This window comes from Mastigoproctus giganteus, chromosome 14, assembly GCF_048544385.1.
Source record: "Mastigoproctus giganteus isolate SK-2022 chromosome 14, ASM4854438v1, whole genome shotgun sequence".
NCBI lineage: Eukaryota > Metazoa > Arthropoda > Arachnida > Uropygi > Thelyphonidae > Mastigoproctus > Mastigoproctus giganteus.
Window position 1 is genome coordinate 48,108,411 of NC_143588.1, and position 21,776 is coordinate 48,130,186.

The following is a 21,776-nucleotide window of genomic DNA, read 5'->3' on the forward strand; positions in this document are numbered from 1 at the left end:
TTAACAACCTGTCACTTCGTCTGAGAATGGTTCGCAGTTCCCCAGAATTTTGCCTGTTATCTCTAGATGCCACTGCGAAAATTACACATGCGAGAAGCGTCTTTTTGTCCGCAAGGTTAGGTTGAACCCACAGATTCAACTTGCTCACATGACTGTTTTAGAAAACAACCCACTTGTGTACCCAATTAACAGAGTCAACGTTACTTATTTTTCTGTTCCCAAACTTCCAATTGGTGTTTGTGCCCATGACAAGATACCGTCCAGAATAAATCGAAAACCAAGTCTATTAGTCGTCAATATGGATTTTTCTCATCAACCGGGAACACACTGGGTGTCCATTTTTATAGGAAAAAATGAAAGCCAATATTTTGATAGTTTCGCAAGACTCCCACCAGTGGATATTGCTGGCTTTCTAAATAAAGAGAAGAAGAAATGGTCTTATAACAAGGTTCAAATTCAACATCCAGAATCTGTGGCCTTCATTGTATATTTTTCTTAACTCATAGATGTATGAGCATTTCTATGCCAAAGATTGTAAACCAAAATTATTGTAAAGATTTGTGGGCGAATGATGTAATCGCCACTTTAGTGTAATGCAGCATTTACTTACTAAATAAAATGTTTTGAAAATTGATACTCACAGACCAATCCAGTTAAATTTGCTTCTCAGACGACGAGGCAAAACGAGCATTGTGTACTTCCGCTTAGACCCTCTTCTCCTCCCACTCCTTTGGTTCTATTTCTGACAGCGACTGTTGCTGCGTGTGCTCCTCAGAGGGAATGCTGGATAACGATACAGAGCGATGCATACCGGTGTTCGTCTTTAGGCCTAAATAAGACTGAAGTGTTTGCAGGTACATTTTTACTTTGGAATCGGCCAGAATGTTTGTCTTTTTAAGATGGTCGACATCTGCCCATCTAAGTTCACTAGTTGTTCGGGTGGGGCTGTAACAAGCAGGAATTTATGGAATGATTTGCTCATTTTCTTAATAAGCTTGTGATGAGAGGCACTATGAGGCTACCCAAAAGGGGAAACAAAGCGCCACCTTGCTGTTGAATTAACCTCTGATGGATTTTAAATGCAACTTTTTTATTTGCAAGTGTCCTCAGAAGCTTTTTCTTGCTTGCTACTGTCTCACTTTCGTTAGGCAGTATGTGTGATGGCAGGCATAATTTCTCCTGTGTCCTGACAGAAGTCAAACAACAAATATGAATGAGCTTTCCGAGTCACCTCTATATAAATATCTACAAGGACACGTGATCAACCCGGGAACACCTGCGTAGCCAGTTGCGAGATTTGGCGAGAGCCTCGAGGGTTTTTAAATACTACCAAGTAATGAGAGTTTAAACTTATAGTTCTAAACTGTGATCCCTGGCAAAACAAGTGTTGAGTAAGTAAGATTACACTTAAATTTCTACGATGAGACCCTTTAATGAAAATTTCTGTCGCTAGAGTGCTATCTTTGGTCTGATTGATGAGATCGTCGAGAACGAGCAGATTATTCACTCTAGGGTCGAATTCGAAACGTTTAAACCCATCCACGAACTCTATTTGTGGGTAGCTTAGAAACTTTTCTTGACATTCAGAAAAGCAATAAACAATTCTTTGTGGAGAAGGAGAAATTAAAAGTTGACTATTCTCAAGTAATGAAAACACAAAGTTGATTTTTCCTGATTGTGTTGCTCCAGACACTAGACAGGTGAAAGGGTGTTTAAACATTTTGTGCACGCGTTCGTTTCGACCCCCTCTTATTTATACAAGTATGGACTGGGCTTACAACGATAAAGACAGAAGGTAACGTCTCCGGAAAAATATAATTTTCAATTAGAAATAAGATACTGTTTTCAACCTGTATGGTTTTTTAAAATTCCTGATTTAAGAAAAGTTACTGTTTACTCATCCTAGTTTTACAATTTAAGATTAAGGTTCTGACTTCAGAAATTTCTAAAAGAACATCCCTTCGGGGTATTTTCCCCGTGCACGCATCCTGGGGCCGCCAGGAAGTGATGGTGGGGTGGGGTTCCGCGTCCCCCCTCGCATATGGAAGGGGGAGGTGTGCACTCCATCGTTCCCCTGGAAAAGGAGACATCACCAGACCGCCACTGAAGACTGCTTAGTGTCAAACATGGGGATTTCATGGGAATTTTGTAATGCTGAAAGTATAATGTTAGGTGGTTAGCCTTCACTGGTGTTGTGGAAATATCCATAAGGGAAGTTGCATGTGTCGTCTCCAGTCACTTGTTTAGTGAAGGTAAATCCAGACCTCTTTGTTACAGAGGATTCCAGGAGACGAGCAGTTCGTTTGTCACTTCGGACAGAAAACGGTACATCGACTGAAACATTTACATTCTGGCCCCTTTCTGCAGCTGTCATAATGTACAAGTTGACTAACCTGGCGTTTTTTTTTTTTTTTTTTTGGCATTCAGAGTCACACCTTTGCATTTAGTCAGCTTTCTTCTTCCTCGGGTTCTGAAGGAGCAAGACTTGGGACCCATGGAAGCTGTTGTTGTTTTGTTGTTGTTTTTGGTTTTTAGGAACATTAGCAACTAAGGCCCATGGAAGCAAACTCTACGATGTGGTCACTGTCTAGTTCATCCGTGAGTTCTCTCAGCGAGTGACCGATAGGTGGACATTTGTCGCCTGGTTTATAGTTGTATACTAAGCTATCTGTGTTCCAATAAATCATTCGTTGGCGTAGAGGGGCCATAGCATTGTAGAGCTTTATCCAGCCATAGGAAGCAACGAAGGATCCACTGACTGCGTTTCCACGACAATAGGTTCCTCCGTCCCCTCGATCAGAGAGAATTCATCCAGCATTGTATCCTCTGTTACTAGCATGGCCTCGTGAATGATCTTGGTGTCATCTAAGAAAAGATCTACAATGCTTTCGTAGAAGTCGCAAAGTTTAGTGGTAGTCCTGTTTGTTCTCATGGCGAGGTGTCTTCAGAACGAATTAAGACGTAATTTTGCAAGTTCACGCCTTGCGGGGTTCGCCTTTATTTTGTGCCTCTCCGTGGTTATTCCTTCTTTATTCTGAAAGTCAAGGATGTAAGAGTCAGAGTCAACCCCCTCGGGCCATCCTGACGCTTCCTGCTTAATTTTTAAGAAGGTATCCATGTAGCCACCAAATAAAGACTTGTGCCTCTCTTCGAAATGCCAAACTTCGTAGATGTCAATAATTTTGTAGCTGCTCTCGATTGCCAGGTAAAATTTGTGCGTAAACCAGACCCCAGAAAAGCTTCTTTCCTCGTGGTTACACTTGGGTGACATTTCATCTGCACAAGCACCGCACAGCGGGAAAACAAGCTTGTCATTGAATGCTATGGGAAGGACAGACAAAAAAAAGCTCCTCTGGCGCGACCACCCTGGAATGTATAAAGAAGGACTTTAGGGTGGCCACGTGGAAAGACGCCATATTTACAAACCCACGGATACAACGAACAGAAATCGACATAACGAATTTCCTCATTATCCGCCACCTGGTGGTAGAGTTTAAAGCAGTCAACTCTGCCACCCCTGAGTGCACTACGGGCCGTAATCGGTTTTTGCGTTGTGAAAGCTGCAACAAATTCTTTCATGGCTGGGTCATTTTTCTGTTTGGTGTCAAATTAGCATTCCCAAACAGAAACTACTTCATACCCTTGAGACCTGATGAACGTCTCATGGTCCATAGTTTCTTCGTAAAGGTCACCCATCATCTTGTTTCTGTTTGTAAAGTGTTAGGCCTAAAACATTTTTTGCACCCGTGGTAGTAACAGTCATGAAACTCGTAGGCAGTGTTACCACGCACCCCATCTATTAAAAAATTCCTGCCCTAACTTCCCCTCCCTGTGAATGATCGTCTTGAATTTTAATGCTGTTCTGTTGTTCCAACCATGGAAGCCAGGCCAACGCTTTACGAATCTGTGTGTTTGTGCCCATGTATCTATCTGCCTGGAGACAGGACCACCATTGTGTTCGGCTCTAAAAAGTTGCGGGCAAAGATCCTGCTACAGGCCCCGGCGATAGTTATGTCCTGACAGAAGGGGTCAACTTGCGAGACGGCTATAAGGAGGGAACGAAATTTGTTGCACGAATCTCGAAATACCCTTACGTCATCGAGGGCATATGACAGTAGCTCCGACTTGAGACTGTACATTTCGCGTGACTTCTCCTGGTACCATAACTCGAATTCCGCATGAGTTTCTTTCATCATGAATTTCGGTTGAAAATATTTATCGTCTGAAATTGAGTATGAATCCAGGAAGATGATGTTTAATGAACCGAGAAAAATGCCCAAAATCTTCGACCCATCAAAAATCACGAGGTCTCATGTGATTCCCGAAGATATAAGAGAGTACAAAGTACCCGTTGAAACCATGGAGGTTATGCACCACTACTCGTACATTTTTATTTTTCGGTTCGGTGTGTTGAATTTTTCGGAAATCGTTGGCACTCTGCAAATTCTCAAACTACTGGGTTAGATCTGGCTCATGGTGTTGGGTCTAACCAGTCATCTGTGTTTTGGCATTACTCATTGTCTTGATTCTAAAATTGTCTTCATGTGAGGCTGGATATAGCTGTTCCTGACCAAGACTGATCTGAACTTGACGGAAGATTGTCCATTGGAGTTTTAACCACTGTTTTTTTTTTTTTTTTTTTATTTGCTGGCTCCCAGGATTGGGCAACCTGTGAGCGGGATTTGTGTTTTTGCACAACAGCTTGTTAAAAGTAGATACAGGTCCGGCTGCTCGTGCCGGGGACTGGCATCAGGTAGCAGCTGCCCTGGTGTCAGCTACTCCCTGGTGTGGCAAAGTGACCTGACACTAACAACATACTACACTCACAGACACTTCTATTATACTTATTTATTCTTTCCTATTTAAAAATATGTTTATTTTTCACATTCCCAATTGACACCCACAATGCACTGCTACATAATTAAAGCTAAAAACATTCACAGAAATTCACTATGACGTCAGAACCGATACATTCAAAATTTACATCTAACCCAAATCTAACGGGGAGGGGGGGAACCCGCACAGTCGTGAGTCACCCATTGCGATCGCACATCATACCCCGAAAAATAAAATTAATCTTAAATTCTGAAATTACAACTGCTGCCATCTATCGAGATAAAAACAGACTAACACTAGAAAAATATAAACCGATTTTTTTCCCTGACCCCTCAGAACATGGTCAAGTCGAACGCGTGTACTGAAAAGCATTTCGTTCATACCTACATCCATTACTACTCGTAAGAACACCATCTTTGATGAAATTTAGTATTTGGGGTTCGTAATAGAATTTGTCCAGTTTTGGTGAACATCGGACAATTTTGTCACCTGATGATGGCAGTAGCAGAATCAGTTAATCAAAAGAAGAGTAGGTCGCTTAAAAGAAGGCTTTCCGATCAGCGGGAGAGTCCCATTAACGGTGGGAGTTACAGGTATGTCTATAACAACCTATCACACACACTACGTGAAATATGAGTACATGTCATTGTATTTAAAAATGTTGACGTGCAATCATCTCAGATTCCCTCTTAGATGATCAGTTCGTTCTCAATGCAATACCGTATAACTGAAGCCTTGATAAGGCTTCAGTTCCCTGAACCCTTTAGAGCAGATCCACATCCTTCTAAAATGACAGTTTCCAGAACTGTATACAACACGCAAAGTGGAGACTTACCGTTGTCGGACTATATAATAGGTTTCATTCGTTCTCTACTACCTCGAGTATGTACCATTCAACTGGTATGTTATTTTGGGGTTACTGCTGTCCAATGCTACACCTTGAATTTGTCTGTGTTAAACTTCAATTTGACACTTTTCGTCAAATTATCTGCAAACTGTTAACAGGTTGTGAAACAATCACTGTTATTCGCAAACCTTGGACATTAAGCCTGATATTCCTTCATCAATATTATTAATAATTATTATAAAGAGCAGTGAGCCGAACACTTGAACCCTCGGGGAATTCCACAGCAAACGTTAGTTCAAGAAGAGCAGTATCCATTAAAAACCACTTATTGTCTTCTCCCACCCACTACTCCTTTATTTAGAGCAGCAACTTGTTCTTAATGCCACATTGATCCACTCTGTATAGCAGGATGGATCAGTGGGCATTGAGGACAAGTCATTAACAAATCAGAATGTCCTTATATGACATTGTCTGGAACATATTTTCTTTTGAAGAGCAACGGTGGTTTGTTTATTCATAAAGGGTCTGGAGTAGCAGATGGTAGGCTTGTCGTGTTCCATTTCACATTTTTTATTTCAATAGATATTCTGAGGGAAGATAATCGATTTTCCACATTAAACAATATTGGAAAATTTAACGTTTTAAATTTGAGAGTCGCTTCTTGCAGCGCGTAGATTCGGTGTTTATAGCGAGGCATATTGGTCCCTCAGAAAGGTGCGAGAGTATGAAAGGGTTGGTGACTCTAACACTACTGCAAATCGCATGGTGCGGTTGGGATATTATGAGCAGATATTTGACCTTCAGAAGAGGGAGAAAACGGATATGCCATCTCATCTCACGATCTGGAACACTAACAATCCGCGTTGTTTTTCTTTTTCCTTTTTAACCAGAGTACACTGAGGAATCCAGGTACATAAACCCTGGAGAAAGGCAGATTGGTGTGAAAGCAGAAGGTTGAGCAGACAGAGAAGGGGTGATTACTGTGTGTTCGATAAAACGCTAGCTGTCAACACTGGCGTGCTGTCTGCCTTTTCTGATGGAATCCAATGATAGTGTTGTTTATCAGCGGACCAACTTACGACAAAAGAGAAGATTGAGTCGGAATTTGAACAACTGCTTATACCAAAGTGTTTGTCATCTACTTTAAAATGACAGCTAATTATTTTGGAGTGGTTATTAGCACCAGGATGAGTTGATTTACCAACAACAAAACTGAAATTTCTGAGTTCCATTTGTGTTTTTACAGGTGATTACCGTGAATCTTTCGTTGGGCTTTATCTTCTGCCAGTACTAATCTGTCGGTATTGGGATTAAAATCTCAGTTTTATTTTGATTTATGTTTTTGCAAATATAGTTTCAGAGGAGATTTTTTTCCTTTGAAGTAATCTCTTTTTCAACTTCTAAATGTATCGTTGCTATTGTGGTAAGGTCATTTGTCGAATATGCGATTTAAGATAGGTAAAATGAAACTTTGGTTCCGTAATGCTGTGTGCATTGAAAATAGATGTCGACATATGAAAATATTAACTTAAGCAGAGTATAATAGAAATTAAAATTATGATAAACAATGCTCTGTAAATAAATTACTAGAATTACTAATTATAATTTATAAATACGAATTGAATTTAATGTCGCTTTTCATTGCAAAATTATTTGAATGTAAGATAATGTTTCAAAATGAGCACACTTATCGAGAAAAACCCATTTTACACACCGCACGAATGTACAGAGAATTTTGTGTTAGAAAACAGTAGAAATTTAGCTTCGATGCATGTGACGTCAAGGAGACCTTCCTAGCGTTCTAATTTTGGTTTGTTGCGACAATCATAACGATGTCATTTTGATTTATGATCGGATATTGGAAGGTAAACAAGTGTACGTAGATGTACATTTAAAAGGGGTGTTCTGTGAATACAAGTCAGGTGCTGGTTGACTTTCCTCATAATTCCTGCGCACAGTTTTAAAGGAATTAAAGGGAATTACTACTGAAAATGAATATTACCATTAATGTTTTAAATAAATAATCAGCCCATAATTATATTTTATTTAAGCACTCGGTTGCACAACAACATTCAAAGAGGAATGGAGATTGAATCGGTGACATTCAGTACTTCATTGTCCATCTTATATCTTTCGCCAAGGATAATCTTCAGCATTTGCCATCCGAAACTTATCCACAAATTCACTTTCGCTCAGAACTGATACCAGTCTCTCGGGTTTGTTTGTGATGATTCCATCAACATTTTGCCTAATTATAAATAAAACATTATGCGTCATTCGAAATTAGAAATCATTATGTGAGCCATTTGATTTAACTACCGAAATATTAATTTTTATTGACATTAAGTTCAAAACTACTGTCCAGTTAAAACGTGACCACCTACCTAATAGTGGGTATGTCCTCTTTCCGCCATAGACATGGACTCTATAAAGTCTCTGAACATTGCAGTGGTATGTTTTACCACGTGGACAGTACTAAGTCCAAGGTGGAGGATCCAAAAGCCAGATCTGCCAATCCACATAATCCCAGAGATGGTCTATAGGATTCGTATCCGGTGAGTGGGGAATAGGTAGCACCTGGAAGGCACTTTCATGGTTGAACCACTCTGGAACAATACCGGCAACGTGTGACAGGGCCTATTATCCTTCTGGAACATACCTGTGCCAACAGGGAAGCCACAATGAAGGAGCGTACCTGCTCAACCACAATGGATAAGTAGTTTTTAGTATTCAGAGTGACGTCTAGGAGGATGAGGGGTCCAAGAGGTTCCTAGGTAAACATCTACGTACCAAACCATTGCCGCCGCCTGCATGTTTCTGTTTGACCAGAATATTGGAATGATTCCTCTGTCCGCAATTTGTTGTACCCCATCTACTGTATACACAGCATGATAGGAAATGATTCGTCGGAAAAGGCAGCTTTTTTGGTATAAGAATATTAAGGACAGGTGTAAGAGATATTTACTGGGGTTGTATAAGAATTACCAAAAAGGTCACATTAAAAAAGTGGATCCAAATGCTCGAAAAAATGATCACGTAACATCACTACGGAGCATCATCTCCTTCAACGGCTAAACGGGCCTGACAGCGGTGAATCATGCTCAGTATAAGGGTATCTATATGATTCTGTGACAACAAATCCCCTTCTTCCAACAGCACAGACCTTACCTCACCAAGTGAGCGAGGAGTTAGCTGTTGGCGTACAATGCAACGTCCACAGGTGTCCCAGACATGTTCAATAGGATTTGTCTGGTGATTCTGCTGGCCAAAGCAGTCATTGGATATCTCCAGTTTCAAGATATTCCTCCACCACTTGAGCTCTATGTCCAGCGGCCTTGTCGTGCATGTAAAGAAAATCTGGGTCAACCACATCCCTAAAAAGTCGCACATACGGTTGGTGGATCTGTTCTCGATACCTCTGTTCAGTTACAAAACATGGGGAGGTGCGGCCGTTGATCATTATTCTGCCTTACACCAGAACCGTCTCCACCGTAGGTGTCCCTTTCTCTGATGTTGGAGGGATGGTACAGCATTCGTTTGTAGGCTAAAACGAAATAAATCAGAGAACAGAACTGTACTCCATTTTGTCAGCGCTACAAGTCACATGTCCATGGCACCAATTTCCATGCACTCTGCTGTGGTTTGGGGTTAACAGGATTTTTATTTATTTATTATTATTATTTATTTTTTTATTTATTTATTTTTTTTTGTACTTTGTTGCGGCCTCCAGGGTTTCCCTTATAAGCCGTTGTAGCTTCTGAAGACTCTAGGCCGGTCAAGGCCGGCAACTGTGTTTTGTTTTGTTGGGTTTTGAGTGCCTCCTTGCAGTTCGCAGCCAGGGGGCATGGAACACCTGGTCCCTTGCCGCCTGACTCCCATCCCAAGCCACCTGAAATCTCGATAAGAGTTTCTACAACCAGGTAGAGACTCTTATTGAGATTTCAAGTTCTCTTGAAATCTCAAAGATTGAATGAACGCAGAAAGGAAAATAGAAGGAGAAGCGTGGGGGAGGAAGAAGGAGACACTCCCCTGAAAAAAAAAAAAGCAGCAGAGTGACTAGTAAACAACAGTCCTCTCGCCACAACCTATACACTATTAACATCACAATTTGAGCAGGATCACTACTCTGGAAATCACCCAAAAGTTTATCTTATACATGTATATATACAGTAATCGTGGGGAAAAAAAAAAACCCAAAAACCACTTATATTGTCTTATTAACTAAAAGACAAACCAGTCACTGGCACAAAAACAGAGGCTAGACCAGGGCAAATCCAATAAACATCCTTCCAACTAGATATGAACTACACTGGAATGGCCAGCACTATATGGAACTAAAATAGCAATTTCAACACGTTATACTTAAACATCAAAGTTAAATAGCTCATCTGAATTAGGGAGCTTAGCCAAAAATTCTTATTTTGTATGGCTAAATACTAATTAATTAAAATTTGCACTCCTTTACATCTTAGCTTCAATTAAAGAATAACTATATACAAAATTACACTTTTGCATTTGGCTATATACAAAATTACACTTTTGCATTTGGACGTAGAACCATTATGTAACCTTGGTCTATATCCAACATCTACTTCCAACTTAACACAGACCCAACACAATTTATTTACCATTAAACGCCTTGACACAACAGCATCATAACTGTACTAACTTCATTCGCAAATTACCATACAAAATTACCTCTTCGCTTACAGGGTAACTTCCTATAGACAACCAGACAGCTATGGGGGATAATGGGATACCAACCACTGGTTTCCTCGCGTATAATCCACTTGAATTGAACTTCTTAACTCATTCTGGTTGGAAATTATTTCAATTGTGGCAGCAACAACCCAAAGAGACATAGTGTGCTTAGTATTACAGTCAGGCGCCGCCTGTGGTTTCCCACATCTGCACTATATGTACACTGTGAAGAAATACAGAAGTACTGTAAATACCAGAAAACAGTTCTACGTTGGATATGTAGTATTGTGTTGGATTCTGTTTGGTGTCCTGGAGTTTAGCCACAGGGCCCCTGGTGGGACCCCGCCCCCACGTTTCCTGCGCACACACACACACACCTCTAGGACGTAGCCAGGCTGCCCATTCTTTTCTGGCTGATCTCTGCCAGGGTCCCTTGAGCTTCCTTACAGAGACCAATGTAAAAAAAAAAAAAAAATAGTATATGTGGGCTTTACAGTCAAGGAAGGGGGGACAGCTAGAACTATGGCGGAGCACGAAAAAGGCATCCCCAAGTATAATGGAATGAATCCATCAGGCGAATATAGAGGACTAGAGTTAGAGAAAAGTTGCCGTGCAAGGGAGCACAAGCGCGATCACCATTTGGCACAATTTTCTTACTCTTCTCATTCAGGTCCACCAAGAGACAGTTGATGACAGGACATCGTAAGGACATCCAGATTGCATGCTTTTTTGGTTGATATTACTCGTTTGACCTTGGTCAGCTCTTCTTGTAATGGTTCCTGTTTAAGCCAACATGCCACCTTCGCCTGCGATTGCCAGGCTTCAAGTCGTCCAACGACCCACCATTTCAAAGAATGATCTGAGCACAATGTGCCATCTTTGCGTACTGGAGATGTGACTCTCCAACACGAATGAAGTGATGTGGTCACGATCTATGTTTTTATAGACATGAATAATTTGCATAATGTGCGACTCTGTAAAGTGGTAGATCGGTTTCTATTGGATACATGGAATTTGCATGCCAATATAATAATAATAATAATAAGATTCTTTATTAACATAAATTTTATACAATAGTGATTCCTTACACAGAAAGCCAGAGGAATCTTACAATTTGTTGTTTATACAAGTGATTTTGTTTTATAAAAAAAAAAATAATAATAATAATAACTAAATAATAATTAATAGATCAAGGCAAAGATTATAATCAAAATGTAAAAATGAAGTAGTATTACAGCGAAAAAGGACTACAAGTTGAGCAGAACATGAAATGACATTGGCTAACTAAGATCGGCACTTACATAAATGTCCTTTACAAACAGCAAGATGGGACAAGATGCCATCGCGATATGCCTTGTCGATAGACCACAGGTCGATGTCGATGTTGAGCGAGTTGAGGGTGTCCAGGGTCACATTAGGGAAGTGTCTCTTAAAATTCTGTAACCGTTGGAGCCTTGAGCACAAGGAGGGGGTACTACGGAGATGTCTGCCTGGCAAACCAACCAACCGTGTTCCAGATGTTGATGTGATCCTGCTTAGCTGAGCACAGATGAAGGAATGACTTTATTTTTAGCACATATGCTCTGTGGACTATGGGCGTATATTGCAGCAGAGAGTAGATTTAGATGTTGTGTAGATTTGGTGCGACCACACGTTGGCCCACTTCAGCACCCAGAATTCGAGGCCCCATAGTTTCGGCACCACCCACCATAGCTGGTGGGTGGTGCCGCCGATCAAACTTCTACGGCATAGGAGAGAACACTACAGAGGTAAGTTGCGAGGTACTTCTTGATTATTTGCTTATTGTGCGTTTTGCAGAGATCAATTTTCATTCCCCAGAACGCTCTCAGGGCTTTGGAATACTGAGCTTGGATTTGTTTTTTATAGGTGAGGTTGGCATCAAGGATTACTCCTAGGAATTTGACACTGTCTGTGGGAGTCAGGACATTTCCTGTCAATTCTGGAAGTAGAGAAGATGCAGTATCAGTAGAAGTCATCCGACTTGGCGTAAAGATGAAATAGTTTGATTTCTCTGGATTGACTGACAGGCCAAAAAATTTAGCATACTTATAGAATGTATTTAGGTAGCTGTTTACAGATTCAGAGGCGGTTTGTCTTTCTTGTGAATCACCAACATGGCGTTTGCATGGCAAGTAGCAAACAATATCATCAGCATAAGAAAGGAAAGCTGGAATTTGATCCATTAGTGGAACGAATATTTCTGCAAATAACAAGGCTGAGAGACAACCACCTTGTGGGATCCCTACTTCGACGCTTTTATTGACTGTAATGCCATCGCCTTTGAAGTGAAGCAGTCTCCTAGATAGAAAATTATTGAGGATCTCGAGCATATTTCCGGATATCCCGTAGAATCTCAAGTAAGGCAAGAGGTGTGTTATTTGGACTTAGTCGAAAGCAGATTTCATGTCCAGAAAAATGGTGTGAAGATCTTCGTTGTCATTCCAGGCGTAAAGTATTTTCTGTGATAATGACTGTAGGCAGGTTACGGTAGATCTATTAGGCATGGCATAATGGGTGTGTCCTGTCCTATGCACAAAGATTGCGAGTGTTACATCATTATAGATGCACTTCTCGAGGCATTTCAGGAAGGCAGAGGCAATTGATATTGGCCTGAAGTCAGCCGGTCTTTTCGCATGAGGCTTTTTCGGAACTGCCACGACTCTGTATGATAATCAGCTTGAAGGCACCTGTGCAAATTTGAGAACTTTGTTGTAGAGTTGAGTGAGCTCTTTGCTGATGAAATAAGAAGCAATTTTTAGACTAAAAAGAGGTATTGCGTCAATTCCTATGGTGGACTTGTCAGGAAGTGAATTTATTATTTTTATTAGTTGTTCGGAAATTTCTGTATTACTGGTAGGTGAAGAAATGTTAAGCGCTTCGTTCCAAGGATATGTTTCGGACACACGGTGATCTCGCTTAAAATGCAGCACGTGCTCACATCATTCCCGGACATCTAAAGATAGAGGGGTGCAGTATGGCTTATTTCATGAACGGCCGGCTATCCCCTGGATAGCCGGCCGTTCATGAAATTGTCAATAGAAAATTGTTTCCTCTTCTGGAAATCCATCCTTGCTTTGGAAAATTTGGCGTATGACTCTTGTGACGGCGACTTCTTGTAAGAGGCATGGGCTGCCTGTTTTCCATAAAGTCCTTGACCAGGAGGTCATTCCACCATTGTTTTTTAGTGGGGACTAAGGATGCAAGTTTTGGACATTGCAGACTTTGCAATGAATTCCATCCGTCTCGAAAGCCAGTAGGCAGCCTCATTAATGTTAAGCTCAGCCAGTATGTTCCATGGGTAAAGTTGGAAAAGGGTAGTAACTTTTCCAATGTTGATGTTGGACTGTATACTCTCCTGACAGTGTTTGTAGTTTGTACTTGTGTACGTTCATCTTTAGGTGCATGCAGAGATATTATCGCAGCATGTCTATTACAATATATCAAATATTCGCCTTTGGCAACTCTGTTCACAATAATGTGTTCAAGAAAAATATTTTGTTCTGTTAATGTCGTTGAGTAGTGTAGGTTAAAATTTACGTCAGAAAATATTTAATCAAAAAATTTAAAATTATCATCTGGAAGCGCACTCATTTTGATTTGTATGTAGTTTAGCAAGGCTAAAATAGCCGAAATTATTTCAATAAAAACTAATGGGCGTAACGTATACGAGATCTCTTTAAAATCTTAAATCGTAAACTCCATCTTAAGAAAGGTTCGAAATCTTTAATATCTTTCATAAAAACAGAAGCTGAAGTCAGAAACCTTACCTTAACACCTTTCTCATATTCCATTTGAAATCCATCGTCCAGTAATACACCTTGTCAAAGACTCCTTGAGGAGAATTTCTTCGTTTTATAGCGTCTTCTAGTCGTGTAGTGGATAACCACGGCGCACATCTGACTTCCCCAACTCCTATCCATATGTTGCTCGTAATATTCATCTGTCTCCATGCTGCTGTCATATCATCAAGGTTTTCTTTCTCTGATATGTCCCAACCTGAAAAAAAATTGAATTAGACTCTTTAAACCGATATTCATCCATTGTGGTACAAGAATCGAGAATAATGATGAATTGTCTTCAAGTGAGACAGACAATGCGGTTCTAATTTACTTGATGCAATCAGGTCAGAGTTCAGGAAACTTGATTGTTTTGTTTCGATATCTCTGACATATTTCTCTACGAGATTCTTATAGATCTAAAATAGAATATCATTCCAAAGGTATCCAACTAGCTTGGTTGTTTTTGTGGGGTTCTAGGAGCATCGGCAACTAAGGCCAGGTTGCTCCGTGTATATTGTCTGTAAATTGTGTTAGTTCTGAGGTAGATTTTTCTGTTTGCTGGATGAAAAACTCGAGTTTCTGAGAGAAAAGACCATGCTACCTTCTCCTGAGGCCGATTAAGTCGGCCACGTTGCGAAAAAGGCCCAGCCCATAAAAATTCTTTACGTCATCGAAGGGACTCGAATTAAAGTCTTTTCCACCCGGTGTGGGCATGACGACAATCTTACCAACTCTGCCACCCACGAGGGCGACTAGATTGGATAGATATCTCTAGTGATAGGTGGAGACAACACTGGCTTAGAAACGGAGAAACAGAACTACGAAAGATGATACTTACCAAATTTTGTTTGCAGTTTCGTAAGATTGTAAGACTCCAAAACTTCATAGAAAGGTGCGATGAAATTCATGTCCTTTATATAAGCCATTGATAGCACGACGTGGACTTTGGTATCACTCCGCCCTACAGAATTTAAAAAGGACAATTGTGATTTATAGATATTTCCTATTTTAAACTTTTTCATACAAAACATACGCTGTTCATTAATCTTCTCTTGAAAAATTTTCCACTAGGGTGCATCACAAAGGTTAGAAAAACTTCAAAACTGTTGCATCTTTTCTTATAAACCCCGTATATTTTATTTTTAACTAAAGGTAATAACTCACCTTCTTTCCAGAGTATCTGTATGAGTTTGTTTGCCAAATCTTTGCCAGCGGTCTCACGAGCAGATGGTGATAAATTGGAAATTTTCAGGTCCAACATTATAAGGACAAACTCTTTTCGAAACTTCGAACTACCTGCAACCAACACAGAATATTTTATCTGTTAAGTTGAATTAAGTGCAGTGGTTCCAAGACTTTAAACTAACTGATACAAGTTGGACCACTTACTTGGACTCGTTAATTCCTCGATGTACTGAATGTAAGACGAGATATTTTCCTGTTTCCAGCAATACCGAAAACAGTCGCATGGAAATCCGTGGTAGATGCGCTCGGCTATTCCTTCTGGTGAAAACGTTACGTCACATTCGATAGAATTCGCTCCACGGTTCAGGAAATCATCCACTTCCGGTAATGAATTCGCCATATGACCAAAGTTCCAAAAAGGTCGAAGAACACTCCATACTCCGGACACCTGAATGGAAAATGGAATTTTTGTGACAAGCATGGTACAAATTCTTATAGCGATGTAGCTATTGGACTGCTGGAATGTAAAGACATTTCAAGTTGAAAACATTTGAGTAGGACTGTTTTAATATTAATAGGGGTACTTGAATATACACTATATTGCCACAGGCATCCGGATACTCCTTGAATTTGAAAAATAGGAACCATATCTGTGTCAAGAATAGGTATAAAATCAGAATTCACGATGGAAATGAGCAAAAATGAAATATGGCAGATTGGTTGAGGCTTTGGCTAGTATGATGCTTCACTACTCATCATACTTGCCAACTGTTCGAGAAAAAAACACTTCTATTTCACTTATCCATTTGCCCCAGAAGTTTGTCCAGTTCTTCCTTGAATTTATTTAATTTATCAACTTCCACAACGATTGATGAAAGTTTGTTTCTGCAATCAACAGCCCGCTGGCTAAATGGAAATTTCCGCACATCTATTCGACAACTGTCTTTCCTCAGTTTTTAATGGCTCCTAAAGTTCCTAATCTGAGCAAGCAGAGGAATTCCTTTAGCATTGAGCCTGCTCAAACCATACAAGGCCTTATACACCTTCTTCAGATCACCTTGCGGGTGCCTAGTCTCCAGACGCTGCAATTTGCAGAACTTTAAGCCTTTCTTGGTAAGAGAAACCCTTTGTTCCCCTCACCAATCTCGTTGCCCTTCTCTGTACTCGTTCCAGCAGCTGTACATTTTTCTTAAAATGAGGTCTCCAGACCTGTATACAGTACTGAAGGTATTCCCATATGAAGTATTTTGTATTTGTCAATGTTGAACTTCAGTTGCCACCTCTTGGCCCATCTGACCGACTTTTCCAGATCCTGTTGCAGCAGTGTACCGTAGTTACTATCATTGGCAACCCTGCCAACCTTCATATCATCTGCAAACTTGAACATTAAGCCTGTGATACCTTCATAAATATCATTGATAAATATAGAAAGCAACAATGGGCCCAACACCGAACCCTGGGGGACTCACTCCCCTGATAACGTTAGTCCCTGAAGAGCAGTGTCCATTTATTACCACTCTGTTCTCTCCCACTCAACCACCCCTTTATCCATACCCGAAAAGTTTTCCTGAAATCCAAGTATATGATATCAAACTTATTTTTTTTCTACCAGTTCCTTTGTGACCACACCTTAGTATCCAATCAAATCAAATTCCAGGCAAGATTTATCCTTAACAAACCCATGCTGTGTCAGAACTATAACTGCAGTCTTATCAAGATGATCCTGAATGGCTTGCTTAACCAGTGACTCCATTATTTTTCCCTGAACAGAAGTTAAACTAACAAGTCTGTAATTACTCCTATCACTCTTTGTTCCCTGTGTGAAATGGACATACATTTGCACCTCTCTAGTCCGTGGGGACCTTCCCTCAGACCAAGAGTCCTCTCATAATAATGACTAAGGGTTTTCTTACTTCCTTTGTCACCTCCTTTAATATAACTGGATAGATTCCATCCATCCCAAGTGCCTTTCTTATGTTTAACTTTAACAATATCTCCTCCACTTTGCTCTCAATTATTTCAAAATTAGTTGGCTCCCTGTTAGAGTTTAATAAACTTCTGTCCTCCACTTCCCTACAGAATTCCTGATGTGTAAATGTAGATGCAAAATACTCATTCAGTTTGTCCACTATCTGAGCAGGATCATCAACAGTCGAACCATCAATATCAAGTGGACCAATCTGATTCATCCCCTTCCTTTTAGAGTTTATAGACATAGAGAAGTCTTTGCTGTTTTTCTTTGCATCCTTTGTCAAAGATTTCTCGTAATCTTCTTTCGCTTGCCTCACCGCCTGTGTTACTTGGTTACAGACTACCTTATATCTATCATAGGCATAGCTAGGATACAAAACCATTAAAATAGAATGTCTTTGAGCCTGACTGAGCAACGAGTTCAAAACCATATTTAAATAACAGGTGAAAGTAGAGCTCGAACTCGGTTTGGACATGCGTAGTAGCTACCATATGATAACTTAAATGAGCGCATGCGCAACTTGCATTAGTTCATATGAAGTGGAATGGGAACGTAGTTAGGTGTTTGTGTAACTTTCAAAATTTTAATTTGATTTTTTGCCAACTAAAGCATTGGGAAGTTACCAGGAGTTGAATTTTAAACTTAGTTGTTATAGAGATAAAGCTTAAGTGCGTGACTCTCTTCTACCATATTTAAATACACATTAAGAAGTTTACTTAAACCGTGAATTCTGTACTATTCTTTTTATACTGTTTCAATTCAGAGCATGTGGATAGCGCGAAACAGGATCCATTTAGCTCTTCCCCCTTCTAAAATGGAAAGTTCAATAGAAAAAGGAAAAACTTGGTTACTGATTAAGAACGAACCAGAAACTTTTATTTTCATTTCTAATCGGATATATGTTACAAATAAAAACATAATATGTATATAGAATTCAAAAAATACAAAAATATAAAGAAATCTGAATATCTTATTATATACAACAAACAATAAGTTAAAAATAAGCATATGAACCAAAGCTCTTACTAATTACACACACCATTTGTATATATGGCTAGAAAATATGAAATTAGGCTTAGTTGTATTGTTGCAATTCTCGACAGATACGACACCTGGAGGAAGATAATATTTTTAATTCTGAAAATTAATTATAATTCGGTTTTAATCGGTATTTGGATGAAATTTTAAACAAATGTTAAATTAGTATTTTCTAATTGTACGCTCACTGATCTTACCTGAAAGGACAGCAATATTGCTAGCAACACCTTTGTATTCATCTTCGGTTTCTCGCTGACAGCAGAGTGGCTCTTTAAATATGTCTGCATTGCCCAAGTGCGCCGAACCTTGTCATGAGATGCCACTTCCGTTTTACTTATTATGTTTTACGATGACCCAGAATATAGAATTTTCCTTTACTCAACACGTGTAAATGTAAAGTCTGATGGATTACGCCGTTTATTAAATAAACAGATGTGAAAACAAAGTATTAAGATGTTGGAAATTGGGTAATTTCTAGGATTTTAAGTTTGGCGTACGTCCAGCTAGAAATAGATCCTTGTCAACAGAACCAAATGGAGGTCCTGGGCAGTGAACTCCACCCATAAAAATTTCCATGAAAATAAAAGCTGGACTTAATGTACAAAGAATGTTCCACGTAGTGGTATTTTCACAGCTGAGTGATTTACACCAGATTCATGCTTGCTAACCATAAATCACGCAGAACCTTGACATACGTTTGTTTTTGTAATCTAGGCAAACAGCGTAGTCTTATATATGGTACTTCTTCGTAGTATGAAAAATCGGTGTTCTCCGATAAGAGGGCAATAACTTTCGATCCTGCCGTCTCAGTTTGACACGCATTAGAAAAACATTCGCCTGGAGCGGTGCCACCAAGGCCAAGACTGGACTACGGAACAGTAGACACGTATAGAATCTTATGTATGATGGCTCCTGAACGTTAGTTCAACTCCACCTTGGTACACTGTGATGAATACAGAACTCTGTATAAGTCCAGAAGTGTGTGTAATGTTATGTTTGTGCAGTGTGTTTTTTATGGCCATTTTGTTACCAGGAAAGTCTGCCCAGTGTCCATCTTCACCACGGGGAGACAGGCCACAATTGACCATGAACCTCGACAATCAATCACGCATTGAATGTCAAAAAGCGAGCTTGAAACCATTAAAATGAACCTCATGCGCGCGCGCACACACACACACACACACACACACACACACACACACACATACATACATACTCATTCCCTTTCATCCAGGAGACAGGACAGCAGAAGACGAAGGAAAAAAGTATATGACGAAGGATAGGCTTTATGCTGTGTTGTCCACAAAGAGGAAAAGTTTTCAGTCAAACAGTAGCAGTAAAGATAACCAAAAGTAAGATCAGCAAGGCAGGAACAAGTTCTAAATGCTCATCTGGAGTGATATCAGAAGTTGTTGGTTTATGACGGTATCATTGTGCAGAGGAAGGATTGGGTTTCCGGGAGTCTTCATAGAGGATAAACCAGGAAAATGCAACATCTTTTAAAAACCTTCTTCGCATATTCTTGAATAACTAGCAAAACTTGGACAATGACAATATCAGGACAACAGACGAAGCAACAGGTTGCATTTCCCTTTATGATGTGTTTTCAAGGGCATTTGAGAGGCCTGGAAATTATTGATAGATATGAGCAACTCCTCACGTCCAGGAGACAAGTTTCGAATCGTTGCCTTAAGAGCCAATCTTAGATCTTCGCAAATGGAGCATTCAAAAAGGATGTGAGAAGAGTCTTTCGGTAGCCCACATCGACAGGAGGCAGTATTAGAAAGTCTAAAATGGTGAAGTTTTGCATTAAGCGAATCATGTCCAATTAGTATGTAGGAGGTAAACAGTGAGGGTGAAAACTATTTTCTTGTGGATGATGGAAGTAGTGTAGTTACTTCAGCAACAAATTTTTTGGTAATAGTTCCTTTTTCGGTAGAATTCCATCTATTCTGCCAAATGTTGAGTAATAAATTCTAGCATCGGGTTCGTTCAGTTTTAGGATCAGCCTGAGGATTAACAATGATTCCCTGAAATTCCGTAGAAATGCCTCGGTAGATGTAAAATCAAAAATTTCTAAATTCAACGTGCAGGTCAGGTGGTAAAGTGCCCATAAGAGTCCGTAGAGCTGGAGTTGATACGGTTCAGCAAACGTGAAGAAGACCAAGGAGAAAAAAACGTTGAATAGGGGATAATTTAGTTTGTATAGTCTTAAGTTATGTTATTTGTTATGTTATTTGGTTTTTAGGAGCATTAGCAACTAAGGCCATATTGCTCCGGTGCGGTGGTCATTCCCTGACCTTTCCGCATGCTCCGTATTTGGTGGTGACGGGTTCGAACCCCGGTCTAATCAAGAAGCATGTGCTACCACTGCTGCTCCTTCCCACCTGGCTACGGAGGCGCGCCATAGTCTTAAGTACAGTACGTCTAAACCAAAGACTGGCAGCATAGGTTGTAACTGTGATTATTGCAGCATTATAAATAAGTGCAAGGTTTTTATGTTCAACCCCAGTGTTGTCTGGTAATTCAAGCAGCATTGTGTATAACTCTTAACTTCGACGGACAGGTGTTGAATATGTGCAGTAAAGGAAAAGCGATCGTCGATGATGATTCTTAAAAACTTGGCTCTTTTGATAACTGGAAGTGATTTATTGTCAGGTTTTAAATCCATAATCTTGGATTTGGTTGAGGATAATTTCAATTTGTTCTTAGAGGACCAAGACGATAGTTCAAGAAGTACTTATTGGCATACAGTTCTAAATCAGATCTTGAGTTTCCATTAACCAAGATGAGAAGCTCATCTGCATAGCAAGTTGTTGCACATTTTGAAATTCAGGCATCCTAAGCAGCCAATCGTCAAGAACTAAGTTCCAAACCAAGGGGCACAAAACTGATCCTTGGGGGAAACAACTGGAAACAGATATGTGAATCTTCATGTGTTTAGTAATTATGGTGACAGTGCGATCAGCAAAGTAGTTCCTAATAAGTTTATAAAGCTGAAGAGAGCAATGATTAGAATGAAGCCTACTTAGGTCTCTCTCTCTCTCTTCCCCCCCCTCCCATAAGGTATCAAAAGCGCCCTCAAAGTCGATAAAGATCTCCAGAACGTACTTGGAAGTGAAGCGATCAATAGGGTGGTGAGTCCTAATAAGGCGTCTCAGTATACAAGCCCTCGCCTAAAACCGTATTGAAGAGAGGATGTGGAGCTTGTAGAATTGTGGAATTTTATTAGCGATTAGCCTCTAATAAATTTGTAAGGCTATGGGGCGTTAGGATCTAGCATTGTTCAGAAACTTACCAGGTTTGTGTAATATCTTAGGAATTGCGTGTTTCCATGATTTGAGAAACATTCCAGTATTTAAGAATTTGTTGAATAATTTGAGAACATTGGGCCTTA

At 40.0% G+C, this 21,776-nt stretch overlaps 1 protein-coding gene across 1 annotated transcript in view; it reads right to left on the minus strand.

Moving 5' to 3' along the window:
• The window catches only part of LOC150075120 (uncharacterized), a 40,478-nt gene extending 21,873 nt beyond the window's left edge, over window positions 1-18,605 (minus strand). Inside the window, exons 1-5 of the mRNA XM_090388373.1 lie at window positions 18,577-18,605; window positions 15,570-15,817; window positions 15,349-15,476; window positions 15,023-15,145; window positions 14,173-14,401 (exon numbers count right to left, since the gene is read on the minus strand). Coding sequence (XP_090244499.1) covers window positions 14,173-14,401; window positions 15,023-15,145; window positions 15,349-15,476; window positions 15,570-15,769 — 680 coding nt within the window. The 5' untranslated portion in view covers window positions 15,770-15,817; window positions 18,577-18,605. The remainder of the gene's footprint in view (window positions 1-14,172; window positions 14,402-15,022; window positions 15,146-15,348; window positions 15,477-15,569; window positions 15,818-18,576) is intronic.
• Window positions 18,606-21,776: the final 3,171 nt, after the last annotated feature.